At 37.3% G+C, this 25,345-nt stretch overlaps 1 protein-coding gene across 2 annotated transcripts; it reads left to right on the forward strand.

Moving 5' to 3' along the window:
- The first annotated feature begins 17,389 nt into the window (after window positions 1-17,389).
- LOC145052265 (uncharacterized) lies at window positions 17,390-24,750 on the forward strand. 2 transcript variants are annotated; one of them, XM_079000056.1, is made up of 26 exons: window positions 17,390-17,680; window positions 17,782-18,004; window positions 18,426-18,535; window positions 18,610-18,720; window positions 18,895-19,038; window positions 19,123-19,437; window positions 19,545-19,684; window positions 19,769-19,890; window positions 20,380-20,471; window positions 20,559-20,730; window positions 20,809-20,863; window positions 20,952-21,171; window positions 21,255-21,428; window positions 21,506-21,577; window positions 21,692-21,883; window positions 21,981-22,056; window positions 22,146-22,239; window positions 22,612-22,681; window positions 22,757-22,936; window positions 23,020-23,142; window positions 23,253-23,336; window positions 23,414-23,598; window positions 23,688-23,826; window positions 23,916-23,975; window positions 24,058-24,162; window positions 24,288-24,750. In XM_079000056.1, the coding sequence occupies exons 1-26, from the start codon at window positions 17,582-17,584 to the stop codon at window positions 24,399-24,401; spliced, it is 3,471 nt and encodes a 1,156-aa protein (XP_078856182.1). In that variant the 5' UTR covers window positions 17,390-17,581; the 3' UTR covers window positions 24,402-24,750. The 2 variants fall into 2 exon arrangements, with proteins under 2 accessions (XP_078856182.1, XP_078856181.1); XM_079000055.1 differs by having other exon boundaries at window positions 17,391-17,680; window positions 18,420-18,535.
- Window positions 24,751-25,345: the final 595 nt, after the last annotated feature.

Genomic DNA, 25,345 nt, shown 5'->3' on the forward strand with positions numbered 1-25,345 from the left:
ATTAATATGTAAAACTAGTTTCCTAGTGATACATTTATTTTTTCAACTTCACAATGTATTGAAGATTGGTTTTTGAGATTATTTCTGTTATTTACCCATCATATTTTTCATTAGTATTATGTTAACAGTTTCCAAGAATTTATGTGGTCTAACAATGTATCCTTTTGTTATTTTTATTCCTATGTGCAAAGTCGTCATGAGCAAATAGGAAGCCAGTGGTAGTAAAAAGGAACAACTTAAATGGTCAGAGAAAATGAATATTGCGTACATTCAAACGATGATTAAACAATAACATATACTCAATAGGATAAATGGTAGTTTCACACCAACTGCATATGCTCAAATGGTTGAGGAGTTGAATACAATCATTAAATGAGTATCACTAAAAGTAATTCGAAGAATCACTACAAAACCTTAAAAACACATTTTTCTCAATGGTATGATTTGTTTAGAGGAATTTCACTGAGTGGGTTCTATTGGAATTCGTCTACTCAACTAATAAGGATGATTTAATACAAGTATTCCTTTCATGTCTCCATTAGCTTTTTAAATATGTTATCGTTTGCAATATTAACTATGTTTGTGTTGTTAACCGGTCAAAACTTGAGGCTACGTCATTAAAGACAAAAAAAAGTGGCAAACTTCCATGATATGTTGTAACGCCCGTGTTTTGAGGCTAAGCATTGATGTGATGATGTAATAGTCTAGGTCAACCATTGTAACCCATTTTAAAGTAATAAAGATGAATTACTAGAATATTATGTGAATTATGTGCTTTTGTGTGCTTATTACTTGTTTATAATAATATAATAAATAAAGGATAAAAATAAGCGTAAAAAATAAAATGTTAGATACACCCGATATCTATGAAGAAAGTTGTAGTGGTCGTGACAAGGATTCTAGAGATATAAAGAACGCTGAAATCCGAGTTATAATGAAGAAGTCATGGCCTGTCGAAGTTTCGCGACAGAACCGACACGACACTGAGTGACGTAAATAGTGAATTTACGATATAAGACTTTTTTAGCCCTAACAATCTGAACGAAAGTCGTAGTGTTCGTTAAACCGAAAGCGTGCATGAAAAGAACGCCCAAATTTGACTTCATATGAGGAAGTTATGACGTTTCTAAATTTCGGATCAGTAGTGCACAACCCGAAGTTCGAATATTAAATCGGTCGAGAATTAGCCAACGAAGTCTAAACGAAAGTTGTAGAGTACGGTATCACCTACACGTGGATATAAAGAACGTCGAAAACGGAGTTCGTATGCGAAATATATGAATTTTAGAAGTCGATGGTGCAAATTGTGAAGCTGGATGCGAGGCTACGCCCATCGTAGACTTCGGACGCCTCGCGTACCAAGTACGCCCCGCATACGAGAACCCTACGCCCCGCGTATTGACTTTTCCTGTGGTTCCGGAGCTTGCCACGTCGTTCCACCGAAGATCCGACACGTATGTTCGAACCTCGGTACGCCCCGCGTCCGAGCTGCGGTACACCCAACGTACGTCCGAGGCCTCGGCCTATAAATAGGTGCGAGGGCTGCCGAGAATTTTTGCTCATTTTCTTCATATCTTTCACTCTCTACTCTCTTTCAAGCCTTCTAAAACCCTCCTAAAGCCTAGGACCCCCCCCCCCCCCCCCGAGGGAAGCCCTGGAGAGCCCGGAGTCTCCGAGAAAAAGAGTTTTTCGGTTTGAAACTTTGTCCGCACGGAGCCCGATCATTAAGCAAACTTCCCCGTTTCATCAAAGAAGATTATTTTTAAGAAGCGAAGTGTTGTCCGAATCACTCCTTATCAGGTGAGTGTATAGTCACTTTCATTTTACACATAGATATGAAGTATTTTATGTGTTATACGTATTGTATATGTTAGCTGATTACTTGAGATGTTGTTGAGTGAAAGATCTATGCTTCTTCCTTTCATATCTGAAACTTTTTCCTTTAGATCTACGCTTTATCTTTCAGATCTAAGACTTTTCTTTCAGATCTGAAACTTTTTCCTTCGGATCTACACTTTCTCATCTCAAATCTAAACTTTTTCTTCAGATTTAGACTATTTGTGTATTTTATGTTTTGAAAGTTATGCTGGACGAAAGATGTAAACATTGTTTTTCAGATCTAGGTTGTATATGTATTTTATGCTTTGAAAGTTATGCTGGATGAAAGATGTAAAATTTGTTTTTCATATCTGGACTGTGTATGTATATTATATCTACAAATATGTTGGGTAGGACATGGGTAGATGAAATAGATGATGTGTTATAAAATGATGAAAGGTATCGATGTTACGATGTTTAAGATGATCCAATCATCTAGCGAAGTATAGATGACGACCATAGACTTTTCTATACAGTCCAGTGGAACGTTGGCAGGCTCGCAATTTGTAGGTGTTTTTGAAGATGTACTCCATCCCCCAATGCTTGCCTTATTTGGAATGTATTGCTGAGGAATCCCCCAAGCAGTGTTGTCACCCCGAATAAAAATCCTTATGATAGGTCCCTTATAATAGATGCTTAGGGACGTAAAGTGAGGATAACGGGAACGGGTAATCGGGTTAATGATTTGATGAAAATAAATTGTAGCACATGGTTCTTGGTACGTATTCTCTTCTTTAAAATATGTTGCATTTTGTCCTTGGACTCGACGAGTTGAAGGACCAACTCGCCGAGTAGAAGCGGGATGAGACGCGGAGTTTAAGTTGTGGACTCGACGAGTCGGGTCCCGGACTCGGCGAGTAGGCCCTGTTTGGACAAAAACCCTAACCCGAGGGTTTGCACCCTATTTAAACACCTTAACTCGACCTCCTTCGTCCCATTTGCTCCCAGAAGACCCCCATAGCAAACCTTATCTGTTATTAAAGCAATCTAAGGCATTTGGAGTGATTTTGGTGCTTTGTGATCCAAGGCAGGAAGAAAAAGCTTGAAGGATCAAGAGGAGGCTAGAGGGATCCGACCTTGAACATCATTTGCAGTCTTCAGAAGGTATAAAGTCTATACCTTGTTTGCTCTTTAGATAGATCCCATTTTGTGGAGTTTTAGGGCTTTTCTAAGCCATTTTGATCACCAACCATGTTTGCAAGCATGGTTGGGGGTTGATGTTTTGGATCTAGATCCTTAAAGGGGTTATAAGGCAGAAAGGAGTGGCTTTTGCACTCAAAGAAGGCCTCATGCATTGTAAGAGCCTGTTTTAGGACCTTTTGAGCTCAAAGTACCATGCAAGCACGCAAAGGTTGTAACTCTACGTGCTAGATCGATTGTAGAAGCATAGATCTATCTTTTAATCAAGATTTGTACATTAGAAATCGAAGATTTAGTGAGTGGATGTGACCAACTCGACGAGTCCATTCTTGGACTCGGCGAGTCCAAGGGTTCTGTCGCATATCAGTTGAGGGTCAAAAGGACCCAGTTGAGCGTGGAAAGGTTTTAGGGAGGGTCTCGGGGAGTGACCCAATGTTCTGGACTAAGTCATTGTTTTGGAAGTTCATGGGACTCAGAGAGTGCATGAACGGACTCGGCGAGTCCAAGGCAATCTTCTAAGGATGGAGATGAACTCGACGAGTTGTTCATACAACTCGGCGAGTCAAGGACAGGACCTGTGTATCAGTTGAAGATGAACTCGACGAGTTGTTCATACAACTCGGCGAGTCGGATGCGGATTCAGTCGATGTTCATTTAGAATGAAAACTCGTCGGGTCATCTCCTAACTCGACGAGTAGAGACGAGTATAAGGACAAATGGAAGGATAGGGACTCGGCGAGTTGGCAAGCCAACTCGGCGAGTCAGGTCAACTGGAAGTTGACTTTGACTTTGACTTGGTCAGGGGTAAAATGGTCATTTCACCCTAAGAACAGTTAGCAGTGTATGACTAAGTGTTTTGTGGGAATTATAGCCGGAGGATTTCCGAAGCAGCAACGACAACAGTCAGAGGATTCCCGCACAGTTCAGCAGCTACTACGAGGTGAGTTACCTTCCAGTAGCGGTGGGTCTACTGCCACAATACCGACCCACCGGTAGGAGTTGTATGTTAGATGATTGTCTTTGTGATATCATCTAGGTTTGCTACTACCTGATATGTTATATATGCTGGCATGATATGTTATATGTGATAGTAGTAGAGTTCGGTTGTTAGGACCGAAGGGTAGGTCAGACACCCCAGATATGTCTGACAGTATATGATGATATGTTTATATGCTGGCATGATATGTTATATGTGATAGTGGTAGTAGGAGGGGAATAGTCCCCAAGTTCGGTTGTTAGGACCGAAGGGTAGTTCGGACACCCCAGATATGTCTGATAATATGTTTATGTTATGATATATGTGATAGTAGCAGTAGGGGGTGGAATTAGTCCCCGAGGGTCGGTTGTTAGGACCGACGGGCAGGTCAGCACCCCAGAATGGCTTGACACGGGTAGGACGGCACCCCAGAATGGCCGCATGGGTAGGTCGGCACCCCAAAATGGCCGTACGGGTAGGTCGGGGACCCCATAATTGCCCGGAAGTATGTACGTTATGTGATTATATGGTATGTGGTACGATGGGGGAACTCACTAAGCTTCGTGCTTACAGTTTATAGTTTTGGTTTCAGGTACCTCTTCAGCTAAGGGGAAGGAGCTGGCGCGGCAGCGTCACATCATACACACACATTGTTTTCCGCACTATGAGTTATTCTGGGATTTGTACTCTGACATTATTATGTTTTGCGATTTGGTTTTCAGACGCGAGACATGTTTTTATTAAATGATATGATCGGATGATATTTTGTTACAAATGTTTTGCAAATCACTTAATCAAAAAAATGAAATTTTTGGACGTGAAATTTGGGTCGTTACATAAATAATGAACTTATTATTGTGGGTCGAAAACCCTATATGCTCGCCAGACTCCCCAGTCTGACCCATTCAGTTTTCTTGTATTACAGGTAGTGGCAAAAGCATGGTTGGATGACTTGATGATAGATTATGGATTTAAGGCCATATTCTGTTTTGTGGCCTAAGATGTTTAATTATTTTTGGGCTATGCTTATGGTCTGTATCGATGATTGACATCCCGAGTTTTTGTAATGTAATGAAAATACATTTCTTTAAGAAATGCTTTAATAAATTTATATCATATTTTGTTTTGGGAACAAATTCCGCAATACTTTTCTTAAGAAGTTACTGTAATTTTTATTAAAAAGCATAAACAAAATCGGCCTTTTCTGGCCATAAAATGGGGATGTCACATATGTTGGTATTATTTGCAAGGGACAGGGCATCTGGTGCAAATGCTAAAACATCAAAAGAAAGAAATGATCGATTAAATAAGAATGAAAAAAAATTCAATTAGAAACAATTACAGAAGTTGATGAGTTGTTAGCTACCAATGAAGTTCATTTGGAGAACCAATGCGTTGATGTTGATGATGACATTGAGGAGGTTATTCCAACTCCTTTTTCACCATAGCAGTCTTCAAGTGCAAAGAAGTGTAAGCGTAAAAAGAGGAAATTTGAAGAAGAAGAAGAAGACGGTTTTAACTCAAAGATTATGAAATTGGTTGATAATATGGCTACTGTTATCAGGGAGGGTAATATAATATTTGATAGATCTTATCCTCAAGAGTATACGGGGGAAGAAATTTATAGAGAATTGGAGTTGGTGGGCTTAGAACCCCATGAATTACCGAGGGCTCTAAATTTTTTGGCAACAAATCAAGTAAAAGCCAAGACATTATTCAGTTGTTCCCTTCAGATACGATGGGCACACGCGATTGAATAACCTTAGGTGATTGTTACTAGATTAATCTTATGCGTCTATTCACTTGAAACTTATTTAATTTGGTGCTTTTGGACGAGTTTGTGATTTTGATTCTTTTTTTAGTTGTTTATGTTTTTTCGATTTGTGTCTTGAAAACAATTGACGATTAATGGATTGAGGCTTATGTTTTTACTTGTTTCATGATGTGGCATGCGTTTTTTCTTTTTGCTCTTGACTTTATATTAAAAAATTGTTTTGTTAAGTTTTTTAGGAGAGAAAATGAAGGGGAGGGTTGGTTGGGGGGACGGGGGTGAATGGGTGTTGGGATATGGGGTTTTAAACACCTAAAATTTACTCAATAACATGAAGGGTATAATTATCTTTTTTATCTTTGTTTTCTTTTTCTTTCAACTCGGGAACGCCTAAAATGAATACTTTCTTTTTCTTTCTTTTGAACTCAGGAGCACGGAAAAATTTATTCTTTCCACTCCATTTCTTTTGTTTTCTTTCCTTGTTCTTCTTTTCCTTTCTTTTCTTTCCTTTAATGAACTCGGGTGTAACGCCAGATAATTCTAAGGTATTTATTTATTTAATTTGGTTGCTTATTCCATTATGATTTTGGGGTTGAAGACCTTGGACTTGATCTTTAGACTTCGGGGTGTCGTACGCAGGGCGTACCACCTATGTACGCGGGGCATACACAAGTAAGTGGATCGCGGGTGTCATGCACGTACGCGCATCGTACCTGTCCAGGCCCAATTAAAACCCTAATATTTAGGGTTTGAGCACTATTTAAAGAACATTATGTCCCAATGATCCTTTCTATCAGCCTCCCTTTTGTCCCTAATCAGCCTCCGCGAAACCTTAACTCCATTGTTGAGTGTTCTTGAGCTTAGAATGTCATTTTGGGTATATTTTGGTGCTTTTGAAGGAAGGAGATCATCTTGAAGCTTCATTGGAAGAGTGTGAGCTTGTAGATCCAGAACATCATCATCATTTGGCACTCTTTGGAGGTATACAGTTCTGAACTTGATGTGTTATAGCTTAAATCTAGTTTTAGCTTGATTTTGGTCAACTTTTGGTTCCATGAGTGAGTTTGGTGGTTTGATGCAATACCAGAAGCTATGAGTTTCCCCTCTTGATGTTTTTGAGGTTTCTAAGCCTTAAAGTAAGCATCTTTTGGGTTGGAACTCACCCATGCATGAGTTTGAGTTCACTTCATGGAAGTAGAATGTTATATTTCGAGTTTGGGTTCATTTGGGACATGCAAAGTCACAAAGTCAATGACTTTATGGTTCTAGACATTGATTATGACTCATATATGTGGTTTGGACCCTTGGACTTAAGTAATAAGAGCTTAATGGAAATTTGACTTAATGGGTGAGTACGTTGGGCTTACAAGCCTGTACACGCAGTGTACAAGCCAAGCAGCGAGTACGCTTAGCGTACAGCTGAGTACGCACCGCGTACTCAGTTAGAGGGATTTTGCGAGTTGGGCCAAAATTTTGGGCCTCCTCGTGGGCTTAGGTTTATGAGCTCTTGTTGGGCCTTCTGGGAACAAGTATCTTGGTCTTGGAAAAAGTTATTAGGCTTAGGGTAAGGCCCATGATGGGGTTAGGTCCAATTGGGAAAATTCGGCCATAAATGGGCCATGAAGGATTATTTGGTTTTGGGCCTTTTTAGATTGTGGATTTGGGCCTTAGCGTTGGGTTAAGCTATACCAGGGGTAAGTTTAGAAACTAAGTATTGGATATAGTTTAGAACCTAAGTATTAATTGGGTGTTATTTTGTACCGATAACTCGGGGAGTCGTTAGGACAACAACTAGGGATCTTCAGTGAGATTCAGCATTCGAGGTGAGCTTCCCTCATCATGTATAGTGGGTCGAAGGCACCAATTCCGACCCAAGAATTGATATGTTAGAATACTCATTGTCTTTGTGGCACTAGTATGTGTATGTGTTTATATGCTTTCTAAGCGGAGCCCGATGATTATCTTGTATGTTATTATTTGATATGAACCGTATGTGGGTGGGGCCCGTTATGCGAGTTAGGGTGGGACCCTTTATACGCATTGGACAGCGCCCGTTATGTGAGTTAAGATGGGTCCCGTTATACTCATTGGGCGGGGCCCCTTATACGAGTTAGGGCGGGGCCAGTTATACTCATTGGGTGGGGCCCGTTATGTGCTATATGTATGGTATGTGGTATTTTAGGAAACTCACTAAGCTTTGTGCTTACGGTTTTCAGTTTATGTTTCAAGTACTTCCGGTTCCAAAGGAAAGAGCTCGGGTTGACTGCATCGCACTCACCATATGGATTCCACATTAGAGATTTCACTTTGACTTTTATGATGTTTGATACACTATTACACTTATTTTATTCGGGATGTATGGAAATGTTTGGAATACTGTTTTTACTTAAATTAAAAATAAATTTTTTGGATCATGTTTGTAATACGTTTCATCAGGAGCAGAGTGTTATATTGTTATGTTTGCTAAATTAAAAAAAAAAAGCTTATAAGTCAACTTTTTATAAAAAACTACTCATAGTAATGCTTTAAAGAGATGTAAATGTTTAAATCATGACACACCTAAAACTCAATATATTTGTTTGTGGGTTGACTTGGAATGCTCAATGATATGGTTTACTATTTTAAAAGAGATTTTGAAGACTTATTAAAATCCTCCAAAATTATACATTTTATAAATTTTTAATTTTTTTGTTTAATTTAAACTTTCCAATAAATAATCATATGAAATTTCTAACATTATATTAAGAATTAAATATAAAAATTCAAACCAAAACAAATAAAACACAAATTTAACCAAACTCATTTTCGAAATTTATATATATACTATATATTGTATTAATTACCAAAATGAGTATATGAGATAAATTATTGTTAATTTATTTTTATTATTTTAGTTAAAAAATAGTTAAATCCGTATTACATTACAATTTTAACAACATATACTACATATAATACAAGATGCAAAATAAACAGCTTCTTGGAAATAACGATTTTAAAGAAATTTTGATTTAAAAGTTTTCATTCCTCATCATTTTAAAGTTCAATTATTAGTATTTTATAATTGTGATTTTCGTCCCTCATTATATTGTTATGTTACGTTTTTTGTCTTTTACATAATTTATTTTTATAGTTTTCATTATTATTAATTGTAAATAAGTTTTCCGCCGCAATGCGCATGAATACACGATGACTTAAAGAATACACGATGACTTAAATCATTATAATCATAATTTGATTAAACTTGATAACAATGTTTATAACTTTGTCCTTAGTAAATAGTGACCATATGAGTGTTCTCTCTGTTAGGCTAGTAAAATAATAAACCATATATATATATATATATATATATATATATATATATATATATATATATATATATATATATATATATATATATATATAGTTAGGTTCATGTGAGACAATTATATTTTGTGAGACGTTGAGACGCAATCCTAGCCACTCATTTTGTAAATAAAAGAAAAAACATTTTTAAAATGCAAAATAATTGAAAATTTTCAATTTTAAAAAAAATATATTATTTTCGTCACTTTTTTATCCAAAATAAAAATAATAAAAAAAATTACCGTTTTTTTTAAATATTTGTGAAATATTCTAGTAGAATATTAAAATATTTTACATATCTAACAAATCTACTAGAATACTAGATTATTCTAACATTCTAAAAATCACATTGGAATATTTACAGTGTAATAATCTATTAGAATATTTCACGTATTAAAAAAAATGATATTTTTTTATATTTTTTTAGGTAAAGAAAATGACAAAAATAATAATTAAAAAAAGAATTTCCGTTAATGGACATAAATATACAAACATATATGAAAATAAATGAACAAACATAAGCGAACGATTATGAACATAGCACCACGAACAAATATAAATGGACATGAATAAACATAAACAAACATATATCTATTACCTTAGATAATACCTTAGATAACATTCTCGTATGTTTTGACATATATCCATAGTATAAACTCCACATGGTATTTAATGGTCTATACCATCATCGATAACCAATATTAAAATGATCGCTATGTATTTTATTACCAGTTTTAACATAATGTGGTAGTTATCTCATTTTCTAGGTACCTATGCATAAATTCTCAATATAAAGAACTTGTATTTCCATTCAATATCAAATTCTTTTAGTTTAGAACCTTTATATCAATCCAAATATGGTATACTTACATATTGAATAAAATACATGACATTATCTAAAATGTTTATACTCAATAAACATACAAATTCAACTATTTACCAAAAAATTAAGACTTGGAATACATTGTGTGGAAAATGTTTGTGGATGTTACTGTAACACCCGAAATCTTGAATAGAAATTGTTGAGAATAAGCTTTATTTGAGCTGAACTCGGCGGGTTGGAGAGTTGGTGGCTGGGAAGGAAACCCAAATTTTAGGGTGTTGCACCCTATTTAAAGGCCTTAAGCTTCTTTGGTTGGCCTCCTTAGCAGCCTCTATTATTGTTAAAAATTGATTTGTATCCTTCATTTCAAACATTTGAGCATTGGATGAAGTTTGGTGGTCATTTTGGGGATTATGAAGGAGTTAGAAGATCTTGAAGTTCTAAGCTTGGAGAAGGAAGTCTTGGATCCAAAATATCTACCCATTTTGCCAGAGTTTGAGGTATCAAGTTCTTATCTTGATGGCTAGATGCTTATATCCCTCTTTTAGGTTAATTTGTTATGCTTTAGCTATGGGTTGGATGAATGTTTGGATTAGGAAGTCCCAAAGCATTATTCTTTCAGATCTGGGGTTGTCATGGTCTCTTTTGGTATAAAGGTACCGACTTTATGGATTTAAGGACTTATTGTGTGTATTAAGTCCCTTATTAAGCTCTTATTGAGCTTTTGAGTTTCTGCTAGGCATGCATGAATGTAAAGTTGTCAACTTTATATGGTTTTCCAGCTACAAGGTGTCAGATCTTCAATTTGGGGCTTTGTCTTTGGAGATTAAGTACTTAATGGTTAAGCCCTCACTCTTTTAAGTCTAGGGTTTGGGTTTGAACCCATTTTGGTGGTTCCTAGGGGTAAAGTTGGAAACTTTACCCTTCTAGATCTCATTTTGGTCGAGACTTGAGCTTTGGAGCTCTTGTATTCGATGAAGGCATCTTAATGTATTAAATTGTTGGGTCTCGGGCGAACTCGGCGAGTTGGTTGGTTAACTCGGCGAGTTGTTTTGGTTTTCCCCAATTTTTGAGTTGATGTAGAACTCGGCGAGTTGATTAGACAACTCGACGAGTTGGGTCCATATGTGTGACATCCCCAATTTCTCGGCCAGAAAAGACCGATTTGTTTATGCTTGGTTTTTAAAATCAGAGTAATCTTTTAAAGAAAACAGTTGCGGAATTTGTTCCTAAAACAAAATATGATAAGAATTATCAAAGCATTTCTTTAAAGAAATGTATTTTCATTATATAACAAAATCTCGGGATGTCATGTTCAATACAGACCAAAAGCATAAACAGAACAAAATAGACCTTACAACAGTTATTCATAACTACTGGCCTATAATCCAAAATCTATCGTCAAGTCCACCAACTTATACTCTTGTGCCATTACCTGTAATGCAAAGAAAACTGAGTGGGTCAGGCTTGGGAGCCTGGTGAGCATATAGGGTTTTCAACCCACAATAATATAATTATTATATTCAACCATCAAACAATCAACTCAATTACCCATCCCTATTATCTTTCTTAGGATTTTACCCTAGGAATTCAACTACCCATCATTCATTCATTCCTAAGGATTGACCTAAGGAATTAGCACAAACTTCCATTGCTACATAAGGCGCATCTGCCAACATTATCCTTTAAGCGCCTCTGCCAGGATTACGTCATACACTATGAGGCGCGACTGCCAGGTTTATGACATTCTCTTTTAGGCACATTTGCCGACATTATCTTATAAGCGCATCTGCCAAGATTATCCTATAAGCGCATCTACTATTATTATGACAATCACTATTTGGCGCATCTACCAAGATCACGACATTCACTACTTGGTGCATCTACCGATATTATTCTCAAGCGCATCTGCTAGCATTATGACATGCTCTTTTAGGTTCATCTACCAATACTATACTTAAGTGCATCTACTAGTATTATGTCACTCTCTCTTTGGTGCATCTACCAATACTATGCTTGAGCGCATCTGCTAGCATTATGACATTCTCTGATTGGTGCATCTGCCAATATCATTCTTAATCATCTTTCATACATCATCATTTTATCACATACCAACTATCTCATCTACCCATGTTCTACCCAACATATTTGTAGATATAAATTACATATACAGTTTAACTCATTTAAAAACTATATAAGACATTCATTCCATACTCATCTCAAATAAACAACAATATATAAACACATAGCACGTATTTTATAACAAATACTTCATATTTATGTGTTAGAAGAAAGTAACCACACACTCACTCGTGTAAACAACAATATACTTAATACACTCAAACCATACTTGTATTATTATCATGTTTGTGAAAGGTAGTATACACTCACTTGATCAGAAGATGATCGGACAGCACTACGACTTGCAGAAGTAGTAATCCTCAGCAGATCTGGAAGATCTCCACAAAAATCGAACTTCTCGTGGGCAGAGCTTCGGCTCGGGAACCGCACTTCTCGGGATCTTCGGGATCTCGGGACTTGCTTCGGGGCTCGAGAATAATATCGGGTCTTCGGGGTATTTCTGGCATGCAAATCGATGCAAAACGGGAGAGAGAAGAGAGAAAATAGCAAAAGAACTCGGCTGCCCTCGCATCCTATTTATAGGAGGCTGGAGCCTCGGAGTACGTGGGGCGTACTGCTCCGAAACGTCATGGCGTTCGTCATCCGAAGAACTCGAGTGCGAAGGTCGTCATGCTTCGCTGTACGCGGGGCGTACTTCGGATCAGATCGGTGACTCCTTCGGATAATCATCCGAATTAAAGATTAAATTTAAATACAAAATATTTAATAAACTTCGGAAATTCATATCTTCTTCATACAAACTCCGTTTTCGACGTTCTTTATATCCACGCGAAGGTGAGACTATGCTCTACAACTTTCGTTTAGACTACGTCGGCTAATTTTGACTTTATTTTTATTATTTATTTTTAGTAGGCCGGGACAGGAAAACTCCGTTATAAAATCATAACTTCTTTATCCGACGTCCGTTTTCGCCTATCTTTTCATCGTTTCACTACAATTAACGAGATCTTTGATCCTCGTTTAGATTGTTTCGGCTATAAACCGCTCGATCTTAAATCGAGTATTCGGGCTGCATACCGCTAAGTCGAAACTTAGAAAAATCATAACTTCCTCATACGAAGTCAGATTTGGACGTTCTTTTTATGCACGCTCACGGTTTAACGTATTCTACGACTTTCATTTAGATTGCTAAGGCTAAATACCGCTCTAACGTAAATTCACTTTTTACGTCGCGTTGTGTCGTGTCGGTTCTGTCGCGAAACTTCGACAGGTCATAACTTCTTCGTTATAACTCGGATTTTGGCGTTCTTTATATGCACGGAAACCTTGTGACATATACTACAACTTGGTTAAGATTAATCCTTCTAGATAATCTTCCATCAAAAAGTCATTTTGACGCCTATCGTCTCTAAATTGACTAGCCCTGATCTACGGGCGTTACAATATGGATTATGGATCTTGTCCTTTTGGCTTATGTCTTTAACCAAGTTTTTTCCCAAGGTGGTGCTTGAGGTAATCTGAATTTTATATAAGGAAAATATGGGGTTAGGATAAGGCCCATATGGGATTGGGCCCAATTTGGAAAATTGGGCAATTAGTGGGCCTTTATGGATCCTTGGTTCTGGGCTTGTGAAACGACCCAAAAATCACGACTAAAAATTTCTTTTAAAACATAACTAAAACCATATTTATAAAAGAGTATCATAAGTCATAAAATAATTTTTAGAGTATTAATTCAAAACATAATCTCATTATCAGAGTAAAACATTCCCAGGCTAACTGACTATGGTGTGTGCACTGCAATCTTCCCGAGCTCCTCTTTTGAAAATTGAGTGCCTGAAACCAAAACTGAAAACCGTAAGCACGAAGCTTAGTGAGCTCCCCCAATCTACAACATACCATACAATAACATATAAAGCACATACTGGGCCTTGCCCACTGCATCGGACTGAAGTCCGGACTAACTGGGCCTTGCCCCCTGCATCGGACCGAAGTCCGGAAACTGACTGGGACCTTGTCCCCTGCATCGGACCGAAGTCCGGACTAACTGGGGCCTTGCCCCCTGCATCGGACCGAAGTCCGAAACTAACTGAACATCACATAACATAAACATATCAACTAGCATGAACACACATATACTGCATACTGCATCGGGCCGTAGCCCGGAACACATAACACATAAATCTTGTCTGAGCCACGAAGGCATCAAACATACTAACTACTGCATCGGATCAAAATCCGGAAAACTACTGCTAGCTAAACGGGCCGGCATTGTGGCCTTAGACCCGTTCCTACTGAAAGGAAACTCACCTGAACTGTTGAACTCTGCTGGTAACCCTCTGGTTGCTAACCGACACACGTCTGAAGCGCCGCTCCTCTAACTCTCCGAGCTACCAATAACAAGGTAACACTTAGCCCGACTGACCTCTACAAGTCAACTAACTCAACTCTGATCAAAGTCAAAGTCCTGTTCAAAGTCAACCTTCCAGGTTGACCCTACTCGCCGAGTCAGCCTACTGACTCGCCGAGTTCATGAGCTCAGAAACCTCCTCCCTTCTCGACTCTACTCGCCGAGTCAGACCATGACTCCCCGAGTCTACTGATTTCCGAGTCCTGACCTGGCCAACTCACTGGGTCCCCACTCAACTCACTGATCCGAGTCTTAACTCGAAGGGTTTGGTGTTTCGCGACTTGACTCGCCGAGTCTAAGAACAGACTCGCCGAGTCCAAGGCAATCATCAACAGACTCGCCGAGTTGTTCTTCCAACTCGTCGAGTTCCTGCCCATCTTCATCCAACTCGTCGAGTCCACCCATGTGACTCGCCGAGTCGCTACAGCTCTTAATCCATGTAGTGGCTTTTCGAGCCAAACAGGGGTTCCAACTCATAGATCCATACTTCTAAGGCCTATTCCTCACGTAAAGTGGCAAACTTTACGTGTAGCTAAAGAGATCTAGGCTCAAAACACTTCAAACTAGGGTTTATGGCAAACATACTTCTCCAACATACCAAGGGCTGATATTTTAGGGGATTCTAGACCAAAAAAAGCATGGATCTGAGGTAGCAACCTCAGATCTGGACCTCTAGCTTGAAATGGTTACTTATCATGCCAAAAATGTCCAAAACTCACACATAAGAATAGATCTAGGTGCAAAAAGGGAGTCCAAGCAACAACTTATTACCTCAAATTGGTCTGAAATGTCTTCCCAATCCCGGATCTACAGTCCCTTCTTGCGCCTCCAAGGTCTTTCTTCCTTCTCCAAGCTTTAATGCACTCTTCAAGGCAAGATCTAGCTCAAAAACAGATATGGTGGCTAGGGTTTGGTGTTCTCGGGTAGAGAGGCAGTAAAGGAACCCTAGGGAGGAGAATGAGATGTTTAAATAGGCTCTAAGTCCCGGATTTAGGGTTTTCCTCGTTCAGACCCAACTCGCCGAGTTCACGAGCCGACTCGCCGAGTTGGTCACTTACTCGATCCCCCCCGGATCCCGCTTCGACTCGTCGAGTTCCTCCCTGGGCTCGACGAGTCCATTCCTTGACTTAGAGTTTCTTTCCTTTTCTTGGCCTTTCTGATCCTGGGTGTTACAACTTGAGAGTTTGAGTTATTAATGGGCCATCAGAACACAAAGTGTTGGACTAGGGAGAATGGTTGGGCCTTAAGGCAAGGTTATGTAATGGGTTTGGGCCCAATTTGGAAAACTGGGTCAATGGTTGATTTGTGTTCCTTTGGGCCTTTCAGAGTGTAGTTGGGTCATAAATTTTGACAAGGTTAGGTAGGGGTAAAATGGTCATTTTACCCCATGCATGGAGTTGTGGTTTGGATTGGAACTCAATTGTTAATTGGGTGTCATTTTGTTATTAATAGTTCGGGGATCAATCAACATGCAGTCAGGAGTTCTTTGTAAGATTCAACAGTGCTAGGTGAATATTCTCACTATATCCATGGGTCGAAGGCACCAATGCCCGACCCATTATGTGTTATGTGGTATGTTAGTTGTCTTTGTGATATTTACATGGAATACCTCAGGGGGGAGCCCATAGCAATTGGATGTCAGATCATGAGGGGAAAGCCCATGGCATTCCAGGAAAAGACCATGGGGGAGCCCATGACACCTATATGTATGTGTGTGATAGTCTGTGATTGTATGTGGTATGGTATTTTGGGGAAACTCACTAAGCTTTATGGTTATGGTTTTCAGTTTATGTTTCAGGTACTTCGGTTTTCAAAGGGAAGAGTTCGGAATGATTGCAGAACACACACCACATGTTTCTGCACAATGTGAATTACTCTGGTTAATTGATGTTTTGCTAAATATTGGTTACTCTGGTTTTGTGAAAACAATCTATATTAGTAATTTATTTATTTAAAATAATAATAATAATAATAATAATAATAATAATAATAATAATAACTGTTGTGATTTTGGGTCCTTACATTTACATTTCGTCCATCCTCAAAAGAAGACTTCGTCTTCAGTAATCACTTAAGTGATAAGATGTCACTATTTGACATGAACTTATCATTCAAGTTCCCATGTAACATCATCCCCAAATGGTGTTGTCATTACATCTTCATTATTCTCACTTCTCTTTTAAAAGTATTTATACATCACGATCAATAATATTTTTGGGTTTGTTAATGTATCAAAGGCTTTAATCAATGTTTAGATCGTTTAAGAAAACTCTCATTGACACATCCAAACTATTTAGACTATTATTAGGTGCGACAATTCTGACCAAGTGATTTTTTTCAATTCTATGTTTATGCTATTGGACCAATCTTTTCCAAATCATATGTTTAATTAAGAGAAAAATGTGTAGTTTTATCCGAATTGCATATTTTATGAATGTGATTAATCAAAGTTGGTTGTATGATATCCAAATAATCAAATAATTAGAAACAAAATATTTATTCCAAATTGTAAAATTGATTATTACGAATGATGTGCATAACTCGATTAATATTGATGGATCATAAAATCAAATATAGACCCATTACATTTGGTTGTATAGCTTTAAAACTATCTTTATTCCGATTCTTAGAGTTTTTAGAAAACTAGCTCTCACATTTAAATATTATTGTAACCGAATCAATCTTTGATTTACTCTTGTTCCAGTTTAGCCAAATATGTTTTTCACCTATGTACATCTCTAATTACTATCACTTCAAATCACAATAATCAAATAACATTTCAAAGGACATATCCAAATGCCACCCAAGTACAACAATTAGACAAACTACCCTTTTAAAGAAAATCAAACAATGAGGGCATAAAATTAAATCTTGAAACTTTAGACATGCAAAGTGTAAGATTAACAAATTTAGTAAATCTAACGTCTACTACTTAAAAATTGCTTACATAAATCTTTTTTATTTTTTCCTTTTTGAGGAAACAATATTTGCTCATCTCTCTCTCTCTCTCTCTCTCTCTCTCTCTCTCTCTTATTCCCTTCGTCTCATTCGGTTTCTCTCTCTATCTCTCTCCCTCTCTAGACTCTTTCTCTCTCGCTCTGTTTCTCTCTCTCGGAGAGGACGAAGACGACGAAGAGGACAACAAAGAAGCACAAAGATATGGTGTCAACGCGTCGCAGCGGATCTATATCAAACAACAGCAACAACAAACGATCATCGTCTTCCGAACAGAAACCCCCGTCCCCCAAACGCCAAAAGGTCCCAAATGCTCTACCCCCCGTAGTTTCACGCACTTTTCCTCGTCGTTTCTCGAATTTCACCCGTCTTGATTGAGCCTTGATTTAATTTTATGTTCATAGGCTGATAATGGTGGTGCATCGGAGAAATCGACGCCGCAGGAACCTTTGCAACAGCCGCTGGTAGACAATTCGAAAGAATTTAGTTCGCCAACGGCGCTGGATCCACCTGAAAATGCCGCAGCAAGTTATCAACGGAAAGATGGAAGCGCCGAAGGCGAGGCTGTTAGTGCTGGGAAGCCGGAGGCGGCTCCGGCTGCATCCGTCGTCACTCCGATCGCTCAAGGCAAGTTGTTTTTTCGCTGTCTTCCAAATCTATTGCATGCAAATTACTAAAATGTTAGGCTTTCTGCATTGTTAAATCTAATCTGTTGGGTTTGTATCTTTTAAGAACCATATCTCATGGTCTGAAATTCATGATGAAAATGATCAATTAAACAATAGTGTAGGTACAGAACACATCAGGGTTTAGGATTAGCACACATTCCAATGAGTGCAGAAGTCAACATGTGTGCTTAACTTTCTATATAAATTTGTTTACCCACAGAAGTCTAATGGGGCTTTTGGGCACTTGTTGAGATATGCTTGTTATGAGTATCAGACATTAGTATTGAAGAGCAAAAGTTTCTTCTTAGTTGGTATTTTTTTTTGGAAAGGGCTTAACCACTTAATGCTGAGGGTTTTTATTGGTTGCTATGAAGCATCAGTGCCCATTTTAGGGGAAAAGCTGAGAAGTTCATTCTCTTCATGGAAGCAGCAAAATCAGAGCTGTGAGATGGCCACACCTTGGTGCAGGCTTCTTGCTCAGAGTCCATCGGTTAGTATGAATCCTTCCTCTTTATTTCAGCAAAAGGCTACATAAAGCTGAAATGTATTGTTTTTTTTTGGCAGAACCAAACAATGACTGTTTATACAACAAACTTTTTAGTTGGATCAAACAAGAATGCTAATCTTTCCATCAAGGATATAAGCGCTATTCTTTGCACTATCAAGCCTGATGAGGTACTTACTAACAAACTACTAAGTGATATTTGATGCTTCCAGTTTAGGTAGGGATTCACATCACGTTTCACATTAAGCAATAAGCACAAACAGAAGTTTATAGGGGATTCTTGGAGATGAACTCCATATTGTCTACTTGCAGTATGAATACTTACTGTTTGTCGACATGATCAGCTCGAAGGTGGTTCTGCTGTGCTTGAAAGCAAAGGAAGCAAGGGATCTGTGCATATAAATGGGAAGACTATTAAGAAGGGTACAAACCATGTTTTGAATTCAGGAGATGAAGTTGCTTTTGGTCCTCCTGGGACTCATGCTTATGTATCCCTTCCTTTCCATTGTTTGTTACTTTGTTAGTACTACTATTATTATTATTATTTTCTTCCTTAATCTTCCTTCCAATAGATTTTCCAGCAGCTAACAAGCGATTTCTTGTTAAAAACACATACACCCAAAACACTGCATACCGAAAGACGTGCAGGGGATCCATCAGCAGTTGCAGGTGCTTCAATTTTGGCATCTCTTTCAAATCTTAGAGCAGATTTATCTCGTTTGAAGCCTGCTGCTCAAACTGCTCCTAATCATGATGATGAGATTGATGGTCTAGAAGTGAATTCAGCTACAAATACTGGCAATGATAGTGCATCTGAAATTGGAGCTACCAGCAAGATCACGCCACTTGGCAGCAATCTAGATCCTAGTATTGTTGAAACAGGAAATGTAAAAGCTTTCTGTGCCTAATTAATATTATTTCCCAACTGCTGACTGCTGACATCATCTTCTAGTTATTGATTTTAACATAAGGGAAAATATATTTTTTTCGACAGGTATTGGAAACAAGGGATTCACTGCCTCCGGTTCCAGGGATGTCTGTAAGATCTGCAATGTTGAAGGAAGAGATTTTTACAGGGATTATTGATGGGAAGGAAGTTGGAGTTTCTTTTGATGACTTCCCTTATTATTTAAGGTTTTTATACTCAATCGACCATTTGTCATGCTATTAAAGGATCTGGCCATGTTTTTCATATGTCTTTTCTACTTTTTTATGCAGTGAGAACACAAAAAATGTTCTTATTGCAGCTTCTTATATACATTTGAAGCATAGAGACCAAGTTAAATATGCTTCTGAACTACCAACTGTGAATCCTAGAATCTTGCTTTCTGGGCCTGCAGGTATGTCTTAAATTATGCTTCTTCACAGTTTGGCATCAAATAGAAACCATGAATTTTCCATAAGCCCATTTATAACTGCTTTTCATTAATCTGTTTATTATGTAGATCTTCACTGCTAGTTTCATTATTGTAGCTTCTGCAAATGTTTTAGAAAAGAAAGATCATTGAGATCCTAACTTATGCAAAAACAGCCAACATACTGCCATTTATCTGTCTATTTAGCATCCTACTTTCACATCTGTTTATTACAGCATTGTGCTTTGAAACATCACCAGTTATATCATTCTGCCTTTTCCTTTCTTTTTATACCTCTGAAAAATCCACCGATTATAGCATTCTACTTACATAAAAATTCTTATTAAAACAGTAGGATGCTATAATAAGCAAATTAATGAAACTACATTGCTATTGCTTGCATTGTATAAATGTTTGGAGTTTGGATCTTTGCTACCATGAATTTTCCTGCTGAGATTTAATCCCCCTTTTCAGGATCTGAAATTTATCAAGAGATGCTAGCAAAGGCACTTGCTCATTATTATGGTGCCAAATTGCTTATATTCGATAGCCATTCGTTTCTGGGTGTAAGATTTCATCATTATTATTATTATGGTGCCAAAATGGTTATTAAGTTTAGAAACGACAAGTCATTTGGTGGATTTGTGTTTTAGGGTTTATCACTGAAAGCGGAGCTATTGAAAGAAGGAAGCACTAAGCAAAGCACCACCCCTAGTGAATTGGATGCTCCGGGGAATGAAAGTGTTTCTGAGCCACAACAAAAAATGGAGGTTGACTTTGTCCCTCCAGTTGCAGGAACCTCTAAAACCCCCACATTCAAATTGGGTATGCATTATGCACTCACTCTCACTCTCTTCTAATTGCTTAATCTTTTCTTATTCCTGTTTAACTACAAATGTGTAGGTGACAGAGTGAAATATATAGGTCCTACTTCAGGAGCCATATACTCTTCTTCAAGGTACAATCTGGTTTTCATGTGGTACAATACAAGTCTTCTGTTTGTTTCCTAGTTAAAGTTTTGGTTGTTTTCTTGACCTAAACTAAAGGGGTCCTACTGCTGGAGCTCGTGGGAGGGTTCTGCTACCTTTTGAAGACAATTCCCTCTCAAAAATTGGTGTAAAGTTTGATAAAGTCATCACTGATGGGGTTGACCTTGGTGGACTTTGTGATGGGGGTTATGGATACTTCTGCTCTGCTAATGAGATTCGATTGGATTCAACTGGGGTTGAAGATCTGGATAAATTACTCATTACCACTTTGTTTGACGTATGCTTTGGCAATTGGCCCCCAAATATTATTATCATTCCTCCATTTTACAAGGGTAGATAATGAATGGATTGTTGCTGCAGGTTGTAACCAGTGAGAGTAGGAATGTTCCTTTTATTTTGTTCATGAAAGATGCAGAAAAGTCGATTGTTGGGAGCTCAGAATCATATTCAACATTTAAAACCAGGCTTGAAAAGCTACCAGACAACGTTGTTGTTATTGGTTCACAAACTCATACAGATAGTCGCAAAGAAAAGGTAAATTTTTAGTCCAATTCCTCTTATGTTGTTAATATATTTTTTTAGTAATTGCAGTTTGTTTGCTTTTGTTGCAGTCACATCCTGGTGGTTTGCTTTTTACAAAATTTGGCAGCAACCAAACAGCTCTTCTTGACCTGGCTTTTCCAGTAAGGACTTGTTCTGCTTCTATTTTCTTTACTTGAAGATTTTTTTTATATAATAATAATTAATAAGATAAGATAATTAAGGGCATTTATGTTTATATATAATATAATATTCAGGATAGTTTTGGGAGGCTACATGAAAGGGGGAAGGAGGTTCCGAAGGCGACTAAGCTTTTAACCAGACTTTTTCCAAATAAAGTGGCCATTCACATGCCTCAGGATGAGAACCTCCTTGCCAGTTGGAAACAGCAATTGGATCGTGATTCTGAAACATTAAAGATGAAGGGAAATCTCAACAATCTACGTAATGTGAGCAACTCACACTTTTCATTCCTAATCAATTACTAATGAATGCTACATCTACATGTTTTTTTCTAAAAAAATGGATCTATTAATATTATGACAGGTTCTTAATAGGACTGGTTTAGAATGTGATGGGCTTGAGACGTTATGCATCAAGGATCAGTTGCTTACAAACGAAGGTATGTGAATGTAAAGATTTATTTTGAGAGTCTTTCAAGTGAATTATTATTTAAATAAATGTTTTGGCATATTATAATTTATATTGAAGGTGCTGAGAAGGTTGTTGGATGGGCTCTAAGCCATCATCTAATGCAACACGCTCAAGCTGAACCAGAGGCAAGACTTGCTCTCTCAAACGAGAGGTACCCTACTTAAAACTCACTTACTTTAATCTCAGTCTTCTGTTTTCCTATATAGGTTTTTTTGAGCAAATTGTGGTGTTGGTATGTATTACTATTTCTATTTTCTACACATAATTGCAACCCAATATATAACTTGAAACTGTAAAAGGCTTACACGTTTCATGTTACGTACTGGTATTGCGGGTAAGAAATTGCTATTATATCTGAAGAAATGTAAGTGCAGTTTTATTATGAGTAAACAGTAAATAAGTTTGTGGTTATTATTGGTAAAATAAGATAAAGTATGGTCACTGTAACGTATTGATAAAAATAGTAGTATATAATGTTTTTTGTTGGGAAGCGTAGTAAAGTATGTAATTGTTAATTTGGCAGCATACAATACGGTATTGAAATTCTCCAAGCAATTCAGAATGAATCCAAGAGCTTGAAGAAATCTCTCAAGGTGATGGATGTTACTTGATGGTTTAAGGGTTTATATGAAATTAGCTGACTGATAGTTTTTGATTAATATTAATAGGATGTTGTAACGGAAAATGAGTTTGAGAAAAGGCTTCTAGCGGATGTGATTCCTCCTAGTGACATTGGAGTAACATTTGATGATATTGGAGCATTGGAAAAAGTTAAAGACACGTTGAAGGAGCTGGTGATGCTTCCTCTACAAAGACCCGAACTTTTCTGCAAGGGCCAATTAACCAAGGTTTTCATTTTTCTTTTCTTTTAATATATTTGATGTGATTAAGGGAATTATTATGAAAATAATGAATGTTTTTAAAATTACAGCCATGCAAGGGTATCCTTCTGTTTGGGCCTCCTGGAACTGGAAAGACTATGCTTGCTAAGGCTGTGGCGACGGAAGCTGGTGCCAACTTCATAAATATATCCATGTCAAGCATCACATCAAAGGTAATACTAATACTATTATTTAGATTTAGAAACCAATGACTTAATGATTAATTAAGCATATATGGATTGGATATGTGATGTGAGGTTTTGTGTGGTTTGTTTGTTAATAGTGGTTTGGTGAGGGTGAAAAGTACGTGAAGGCTGTGTTTACGCTGGCTAGCAAGATTTCTCCAAGTGTTGTGTTTGTGGACGAAGTAAGTTTGTTTGTTTGTGTGATTTTAGAGTAATTGAAAGTAGTGTTAATTTGTATTTACAACATAACATAACATAGGTGGATAGTATGTTGGGGAGGAGGGAGAATCCAGGGGAGCATGAAGCGATGAGGAAGATGAAGAATGAGTTTATGGTGAATTGGGATGGTCTGCGCACAAAAGATACAGAGAGGGTTCTTGTACTTGCAGCCACAAATAGACCTTTTGACCTCGATGAGGCTGTTATTAGAAGGCTCCCTCGTAGGTAATTTTTTTTTTTCTTTTTTTTTTTTAATATATAAAATATCAAATAGTATGATTAATGTAATTGTGTGTGGGTTGGGTTTTATTCAGATTGATGGTGAATTTACCAGACGCAGCCAATAGAGCAAAGATCTTAAAGGTAATACTGGCAAAAGAGGATTTATCTCCTGATATAGATTTGGATGCAGTGGCTAGCATGACCGAGGGATACTCTGGAAGTGACCTAAAGGTTTGTTGTGTCTTTTTTTTTTTTTTTTTTTTAAATTAAAAATTAATAATGTCGAAGGTGATGATATTTTGTTTTATATTGCATTGCAGAATCTATGTGTAACTGCGGCGCATTGTCCGATTAGAGAAATCATAGAAAAGGAGAAAAAGGTTGGTAAATACAGTATTTTAGGTATTTTTTAAAGCTTAGTTTTTGTGGATTGATATGATATGAATTGGATGAATGATTCAGGAGCATGCTGCAGCTATAGCAGAAGGCAAACCGGCCCCAGCTTTAAGCGAGAGTTCTGATATCCGGGCTTTGAACCTGGACGACTTTAAATTTGCACATGAACAGGTAGGGTACTGTTTGCTGTTTGTGAATTGTTATGTTAGAGATAATAAATAAATTTGGTGAGAAGAAGTTGATTGATATGGTTATTAATTAAAATATAATAATATATTGTTGATTGTGGATGATAGGTTTGTGCGAGCGTCTCTTCCGAGTCGGTAAACATGAATGAGCTCGTTCAATGGAACGAGCTGTATGGAGAAGGAGGATCAAGAAGAAAGAAGCCTCTCAGCTACTTCATGTGATAAAATAATACATTCTACTCATGTTCCTTTGTACAATCATCATCAAGTATAGGAGGAGGAAGAGGCTCTTTCTTTCTTTTTTTCTTTTTTAACTTAAAAAATACTCTCTCTCTCTCTCTCTCTCTCTCTCTCTCTCTCTCTCTCTCTCTCGAGTAGTGAGTGGTCTCGGTCTCTGTGAGATGGTTGGCATAAAAGGCTGGCATCATCATAATCATCCTCAGCTTTTGTTTTGTTTCTTTACCCCCATCTCCATCTCCATCTCTTTTTGTCTTTTTTGGTTTATTTATTTGACACCAACTACTACTGGATAGGAATAAAAGTTATATCAATCAGTCAGTCAATTAATCAATCTTGTGCATATCTATATCTATATCTTTATTTATTTATTTGATTCAACTTCTATTTATTAGTACAAGGATAAAATAAAAAAAGTGTGGCTCACGTATTTTGGTAAAAAACTGTTTGATTTTCTTCAATTATATCATACGTCTTCATTTTGGTTTGATACAATAATACTCGAGTATTGTCAAATATATACACATGTTTAAAGTTAAATAAAATATTGCTTTCTTAAGTCAACCCTATTATTAATATGATAACGTCGTTGTGGATTCTTATTTAGCAAACAAATTAAGCGGATTGTTCTTAAATACGACCTAAATATATTAAAAAAAAACGATAACTTAATTTGGTGTTATGAATAGTGTATCACAAAATATGGTGTTCTATTAACATCAAATTTGTTTTTAAAGTTTCATTTGTATTTTATTTTATTTTATTGGTAAAAGAAAACAAGCCTCATGTAAAATATATTAAAACGCAACAAATGATTCGCCCAAGCCCAAAAGCACCAAAGTAGAAGAAATAGGGAAAAAAACAACATTTTACATTTCAATAAATAAGCAAAGCATAAACCTGCAGCAAATTCACATCTAAATGTTGTA

The sequence above is a fragment of the Lactuca serriola genome, chromosome 5 (assembly GCF_051521515.1).
Source record: "Lactuca serriola cultivar US96UC23 chromosome 5, Lser_US96UC23_V15, whole genome shotgun sequence".
Lineage (NCBI taxonomy): Eukaryota > Viridiplantae > Streptophyta > Magnoliopsida > Asterales > Asteraceae > Lactuca > Lactuca serriola.

Coding starts and splice junctions, on each gene's coding strand:
- LOC145052265 (XM_079000055.1), top strand. CDS start 17,582: ATGGTGTCAACGCGTCGCAGCGGATCTATATCAAACAACAGCAACAAC. Junction 21,172..21,254: donor TCATTACCACTTTGTTTGAC/GTATGCTTTGGC, acceptor TTGTTGCTGCAG/GTTGTAACCAGTGAGAGTAG. Junction 21,578..21,691: donor TTCTTGACCTGGCTTTTCCA/GTAAGGACTTGT, acceptor TATAATATTCAG/GATAGTTTTGGGAGGCTACA.